Raw genomic sequence first — 7,742 nt, 5'->3', positions numbered from 1 at the left:
ACAATTACTTGGGCAAGATAATGAGTACATTTCTTATCAAGCATTGTAGCCTCCTCTTATATTTGAATTACAGCATTCAAAGGAGCCCCTAAATATTTAAACGTGTTTAAAACTAGAATAGTAAAATACTGATTTACTTGAATGTGAGCAAAAACTGGTTAACTGTATAGAGAAATCCTAGATTTTACTTATTTTCATATTTTTTAGTTTTTCCAGAGCTCCAAAGGACATGAAATTGAGTCTGGTAAATTAGAAATGTGACAAAATAAATAAGCTTAATTTACTATGCAATTAATGGTATTTTTTTTGTTTTTTTGGGGGGGGCTGCGGTCGTGGGGCCTGAACTCTGGGCCCGGGCACTATCCCTCAAGGCTAGCGCTCTACCACCTGAGCCACAGTACCACTTCCGGCTTTTTTTCTTTTTGTTTATGTGGTGCTGAGGAATGGAACCCAGGGCCTCAGGCATGCAAGGCAAGCGCTCTATCACTGAGCCACCTTCCCAGTCCCTAATGATATTTTTAATAAATACTGTTGTACCAATTAGATTTCTAAGACAGAACCAAATAAAGCTTGTCTGCTCTATTATCTGTACCATGAAAAAAAGTGTATTTGGGTCATTGTAATTATACATGTGAAAGGAAAAGCAAACATTTAGAGAAAAAGTGTGAGAAAGTATACAAATAAGTTCATGACACTAGAATACATTGGGACTTCTTTTTTATTTTTATTTATTTTTTATTGTGAAAATACTGTACAGAGGGGTTATAATTACATGGGCAAGATAATGAGTACATTTCTTATCAAGCATTGTAGCCTCCTCCATTGTTTCCCCTTCCCAATCCTTCCCAGCCTCCCCTCGCCCCCCCATCCAATCCTCCCCCCCCACACCAAAGTTGTAAAGTTCGCTTTCGACATAATGACTAGTACTTCTCATTGTTGCAACGAGCCCACCTGTATCCTTATTTAAACGACTTGTTTTTCCCCTTCCCCTCCACAAATTATACCGACATCAAATACAGTGAAAGCAGGGGTTATACTGTGGGGGAGGGACATACAAAGCATCTTATAAATTCGTTAGAAACAAATGCATGAAAGAAAAAAACATTTAAATACATATGTTAGGGTTCATTTTCCTAACATCACCTTATCTCACCTTTTCTGCTTGACTCATACATATACTAGAATGACATTGCCCCATTTGTTAGGAAATGGAAAGACTTGGAAAAAATTATATTAAGTGAAGTAAGCCAAGCCCAAAGACACATAGGTCCCATGGTTTCCCTTATTTGCAATATCTAGTATATGTATGAGTCAAACATTGGGACTTCTTAAACAAGACATAAAGAGAATTAATGAGTCAAAATGATAATTTATACTACACTAAATATAAGAAGTTCGGTTCATTGAAAGACGTTATTAAAGGACTCATACTTCCTCATGTTCAGTAACTAAATATACTCATCAATAGATATACAACAATATCCATACTAGTGCTATTTACAACAGCTAAAAACTAGAAGCTATTCAGTTTTCCATCAACAGTGGCACCAACAAATAATATTATATCCATACAGTGAAACACAATTCAACATTGCAAATTACATTTATAAAGCTCACGGAATACCTAGTGAATGTCACAAAAATATACAGACTATGGCTTATTTGTATATAATGAACTGAATCAATCTTGGAAGTAATCTGAGCAGTAGCTAGTAATTGGATACAGGCCCAAGCTTGTTAGAGAGGTCTTCTAGGATGATTGTATTACTCTGAAGCTTTATCTGAATGAAGGCTACTACAAAGTTTACTTCTCTCCAGCTATAAACTTAAGGCATCAGTGTTCCCATTATTTGAACTATAGCAAAGCATTCTATTTTGAAGTCTGGATATGGATTTCATGGGTTTCTTCACTTTACAAAAACTTAATATGCATATGGGTGATTTAATTTTTAATGTATACACTAGTGTGTGTGTGTGTGTGTGTGTGTGTGTGTGTGTGTGCGTGCGTGCACGTGTGCATGCACACACATGCATGCCAGTACAGGAGCTTGAACTCAAGGTCTGAGTGCTGTCCCTTAGCTTTCATGCTCTAGGTTGGCATGCTACCATTTGAGCCACATCTCCACTTCAGGCTATTTGGTTGTTAATTGGAGACAAGACTCTCATAGACTTTCCTTCCTAGGTTGGCTTCAAACTGTGGCCCTCAGATCTCAGCTTCTTGAGTAGCTAGGATTACAGGTATGAACCACCAGCACCTGAGTATACTGCCTTTGAAACAAGCTTACTTCAAATATAAAATGGAAACAAGAACATGGATAGACCGTCTTTTATCTCTAAAATCATCCATAACAAGAACCATATGACATTTGAAATTGGACAGGAAGAGAATGCAAAGCCTTTCTCCATGTCAGCTGGAGGAACACTTTTCCTGCAACTATGCCAACATCTATCTGTGATATATATATATCACTTGTGCTAAATGTAGATAATGTAAGAATAAGGGAAAGAAGTTGAAAAGGGAGAACTACAAGTTTAGAAGAACTAAATCATTTACTCCCTGAACACTTTTTAAAACCTATGCCTTCTTTGCTCATGATTCTTAAAGTCCCATCCAGCCCTTCTGAGAATTACAGTGCACACACAAAATGTTGAAGAGGGTTGCCAACAGAAATACAGAAGATAATCACATAAGCACAACTGATTGTCTCACCCTGAAGAGTTCCTGAAATATACAGAACAAAGTTTGTGGAAGATTTATAAAATTCTTGGTGACAAAATGATAGACCACGAACTTGGATACAAGGGGAACCAAGGTTGAATTTGACTTCCTTTGATCCTCCGATGAGTATGACTTTTTTAAAAAAAAATCTTTCTACCTGCCAAATTCAGAAAAGAAAGCAATGGTTTAATCCAATGGGGTGAACTGTTTGAAATCCTTAGCACTTTATAGATTTCCTGTGCTTAGGGTGCATATTTGTTCTGGAAACAAATATTTACAAAAAAAGTGTATTTTCAAAATAAGCAAAAATGATTTCATTCATTTCATTGCTACAATTTATTAGGAATGAGAGAATCTGTCATTACCATAATATTTTTTAAAACTTTAGCATTAGCTGTGTCAACATGATTAGAACTTCTTTGGTATGAACATAAGGGTTTATCTTGGGAATACATGACACAGATGAAGGTATTTTAACTAGTGTTAAAAGATACCTATTAGCACTAAAATTAGTGCTAGAATTTCAATGTAATTCTGGATGTTGGTTTCATTAATTTTTGCAGCAATGTCCTCTATGATATAATTGTGGAAGTACTCATTGGTTAAATCATAAGGATTTAATGAAAAACGTAAATTCTCCTTAGAGCCTCTTCACAGCTTCCAATCCTGATTTTATTACATTTTTAATTTAAGTATCATCCATGTTTCCCTTCATTAAGTAACATAATGAAAGGGCAAGCATAACGTGACTATAAGGGCAGGCATAGTCCATACCTATAGCTCCCAGCTTTTCAAGAAGCAGAGCTCATGTGAATGATCAAAGCTAGCCTAAGCAAAAAATCAGTGACATTCCATTTCAACAAAGATGAGTGATCTCTTGGCATGGTGTCTTACATATATAATCCTAGCTACAGAGTATGCATATGTAGGAAAATTTCATTCTAAGACCCAGCTGAACAAAGAATTGTATGAGATCCTGCCTGAAAACTAAGCTAAACCTAAAAGGAGTTTGAGATATGGCTTAACTGATAAGACGTGGCCTAGCACAAGGCCCCCCCCCACACACACACATACACACGATTCTCACTTGACTGAGATAGTTGAGACACACACATACTTAAAACAAAATAAATCATGGAAAACACTTAGCATAATAAAAGATCAACAAAATTTGCCCAAATATTAAATGGCACATTAAATTGCACAGATATTAAAAATCATGTTGCTGTTTGTAAAAACAAAAATCAATTCTCCCACATTTCCCAGTTTCTTATCTACTGTTGACAATTCTATTCATTTCTAGTTTTCAGTTTTCCTTTTTGCAAGGAAATCAAGTAGAAAAATCAAAACAAAAATCTGTTTTCCTTTGAAATATTTCTGGAATAACAAAAAAGAAAGCAATTCTTTCCTATGTAATTATCACAATACAAATTAAGGAATGAAGAGTAAATGTAGTCAGAGAAAAGGAAAAGGTCTACTAGAGGACAAATACCAAAAAAGAGCCCACACCAACCATTAAAAACAGAAGAAAAGGAAGTGGCACTGTGGTTCAAGTGGTGGAGCACTCACTTTGAGCTGAACTGCTCAGGGACATCACCCAGGCCCAGAGTTCAAGCTCCATGACTGACAAAAAGAAAAGAAAAAATTAATTTCATGTTACAATCTAGAGTAAATCAATTTTAATTGATACATAAAAATGTACATACTGTGTAAAATTAATGAGGTACTATGTATAATCAGGTTAAACATTATGTCCACACTTATTGATTCTTTAAGCTGAAAACATTCATCATCTTTTCTTCCAGTATTGTAAAATGCACTGTACATTATAGCTATTTGAAATCACCTATTGTGAAATGAAGCCAAATTTCTTATTTTGATTACTCACTGGACAGCTAAAAAGCAGGAAGTGGAATTTCTTACTTGTTAGGAATAGGTGGTTTCTGGGAGCTGTCCAATGTGCTGAGTGAACTTAATCCCCTTCAGAGGGGCTGAGGTCCACTGGTTCTCCCTGGTACCAAGAAAGTTTTCTGCTCATACTTTTTGTCTATTTCATCTAACCAACCTTTAAGTTATTTTCTAACCCACTGTTTTACCCAGAGTCCTTTCTTTTTTTGCTCTATACACTTTGTAGATGACCTGCCTCTTGTTAGTACACAAGCAAGAAGAAAAGAATATGGTTGTTGTTAAAATGAGCAATGATGTGAAATCAGTAAAATTTTCATTCACATTATATCAGATTTAGGTATCCCAAAAATGTCTAGGGATAAGCCTCAAATGTCCCTTAAACAGAATTCAGTGACATATTACTCTTTAATCACACTATAGGACTCCATGAAGAAAATAAACCAAATGAAAGCCTCGGGATTTTTCTTTGTCAGCAATATTTGATCTCCCCTCAGGAGAAAGTGAATTGGTCTGCTAATCAAGAATAGCTTATATCTTTCACCGATGACTGAGCACTTTTGTTTGGAGAGAGAAAAATTGGCTTTATCTCCAATGCTGGAAATTACACAGTAAATCCTGAATGGAGAAAATGTTCTGAGCTACCACTTTTTTAAATTTTTCATTGTCATTGTAGTCTGCTTGTTTCATATAAAATTCATTTCCTCTTCTCCCTTCTCTATTTTATTGTTCATCCTAATCTTTTTCTTCCAAATAAAATCCTCCAAAATAGTCAGGAACGGGAAGTCAAGCATCTCAAGTATTAGGCTGACTTCAGTCCAGGCCGACTTTAGAAGTCAGGGTTTATAACAAGGCAGGAGAGTTGTTTGCCATGCCCCCAAAGGACAAAGAAAAGTCTGTCTCAACAGAGACTCTGGGGAATGTGCTGGGGGGGCCCCAGTGCCATGCTTACTTAAGCTAATGCAAGGTCTTGCCTTTGAGCAGTGGCTGCACCAGGATACGGGACAAACACTTCTCCTCGACCCAGGGCAAGAAGGGCCCCTCTTCAGGACATCATTAAAAGCACATGCACTTGTTTTACATTCATTGGCAGGCAGTGGCCAGACTGGGAGTCCCATCCTGAAGCCAAGGAGAAGCCATCGCGGTGGAAAACATCCTGGCTTTGAAAAATCCAAAGAGCAATGAAAGAATGACAAGAGATAAGGAGCCGGGAGAAACATTAGCTGGCTGCAGGGGTGAAGACAGACACAAAAGGCACAGCAGGTAAGCCCTGGGGGTTCGTGGCAAGAAGGAACTGTCCCCACGGCTGCATAAAAGGTCTCCCGGACTTCAGATTGTCCTTCTGAGCCCCCCGTTTCGTGCCTGCTTAAGTTTGTCCCCTTCCATCAACTTCCAGAAGACTGACGTTGTCACAGCCTTCCGTATGGCTGCAGCTAATCTTGTTATTCGCTTGGTTATAAATATCGATGTCTCTGCTGGTGGTTGAGGCCGCACCCTCAAAGCCAAAACTGTTAAGAAACTCCATCAGCAACCCATGCGATTCAGGGGCCGCGCTGGACGGACGGATGGCGCTCTACCCCGAGGGCTGCGTGGATGCCACCGTGCTGGACTTCGTGGCAGACCTGTCTCTGTCCTCCCCGAGACATTCTTTTCTCTGTGACTTCCCACGCGGGATTCCCTTTGGGGATGGAAGGGTTGGGCTGGGAGAGGGAAGGCCCCCGAGGCTCGTACCATTAGAGGAGGGGGTCCCAGAAGGTGAGGAGGGAGATATAGATGAAGGGGACGAACAAGAGGAGGAGGAGGAGGAGGAGGAAGAAGAGGGACGTGGGAGAGTAACCTCCCTACTCGGCCGTCCCAAAAGGAAGAGGGTTATCACTTATGCCCAGCGCCAGGCTGCCAATATCCGCGAGAGGAAGCGCATGTTCAACCTCAACGAGGCCTTCGACCAGCTGCGGAGGAAAGTGCCCACTTTCGCTTACGAGAAGAGACTGTCGCGGATCGAGACCTTACGCCTGGCCATCGTGTACATCTCCTTCATGACCGAGCTCTTGGACAGCTGCGAGAAGAAGGAGGCTGGCTGAGACCTGGGTGATGAGGGGCGATACCCTCCCTGCTCGCCAAGGGCGCACCAAGGGGGAGGGGACTGAGGGGTAAGGTGTTGTCCCCAAGACAGAACCTGTGGGCGTTCTGAAGCTTGGAGTGGCGACTGTAAAACGCCACCGATCCTGAGACAGATGGCAGGTGCTGTGTTCAAATGTGCACCATCCTCCCCAGTAGAAAAAGGCTTCCCAGGCCTCCCCGGGGTTTCTCATCTCTCACCCGGACGTTCCTTCGGGCCAAGCCGGTGGGAAGCTTAGGCTCTCCTCAAACTGCAGCTTTGGGGGGCTTCCTGGACAGTCCACTGTCCCCTCCTTATCTTTAAAAAAAATAGAAATAATAATAAAAGTACAAATTCCTACTTTTATTGTTTAAAGTCTCTAGAGACCCAGCGAAGGCCTCTGCAGCAGGTGCTCAGCAGAAGGGCTGAGCCAGAACCCCAGACCTGAGAGGGATGCGCAGGAGTTAGGGGTGCGACCTCGCTTTGGGGCGCGGTCCCGGGGTCCGAGGAGCTGAGAAGAGGTACCTACGGAAAGAGAAACGGGGGGCTTCCTCCCTTTCCTTTCCCCCCTTCCCCTTTCCCTCTCTTTCCTCTCTTTTCCTTTCTCCCCACAGCTTTTCCTCTTCTTCTCACCCCCGCCTTCTTCCTTCCCCGCCCCCGCCAACCTCTCCTTTTTCCTTCTCCCCCCCCCCCCCCATCCTTTCTTTTTTCTCTACCCGAATCAAGGTTGGGGCGAGTTGGGCCAGACAAGATAGCTTGCCTTAAGGTGGAAGGACCCTGTATTTTTTTTTAACTATCAAACGAGCACAATGGCCACTTTTGCCCTTTCCGGCAAAACTAGGAATCCTTCTGGCGTCCCTCCCGGGCTGCGGTTGGACGCGCTTCGCTTGGGGGGGCGGGGCTTGGGGGCGCTTGCGCGTGCGATTGGGCGGCACTGGCAACTGGTGCGTGAGGGGGAAGTCCTGGGTCTGTTCTGTGAGCCGAGCCTCCGCGCAGCGCTTTTCAAACCTTACAGAGGTG

The 7,742-nt window shown here is 41.6% G+C and overlaps 1 protein-coding gene across 1 annotated transcript; it reads left to right on the top strand.

Moving 5' to 3' along the window:
* The first annotated feature begins 6,189 nt into the window (after positions 1-6,189).
* On the top strand, positions 6,190-6,705 carry Ferd3l (Fer3 like bHLH transcription factor). The gene has a single exon (XM_042695790.1). It carries the CDS (start codon positions 6,190-6,192, stop codon positions 6,703-6,705), a length of 516 nt encoding a protein of 171 aa, XP_042551724.1.
* Positions 6,706-7,742: the final 1,037 nt, after the last annotated feature.

Source organism: Dipodomys spectabilis, unplaced genomic scaffold, assembly GCF_019054845.1.
Source record: "Dipodomys spectabilis isolate Male_0828 unplaced genomic scaffold, ASM1905484v1 ptg000190l, whole genome shotgun sequence".
Lineage (NCBI taxonomy): Eukaryota > Metazoa > Chordata > Mammalia > Rodentia > Heteromyidae > Dipodomys > Dipodomys spectabilis.
The sequence above is the reverse complement of the archived record's forward strand: the minus strand, read 5'-3'. Positions and strand labels throughout refer to the sequence as shown.

Coding starts and splice junctions, on each gene's coding strand:
- Ferd3l (XM_042695790.1), top strand. CDS start 6,190: ATGGCGCTCTACCCCGAGGGCTGCGTGGATGCCACCGTGCTGGACTTC.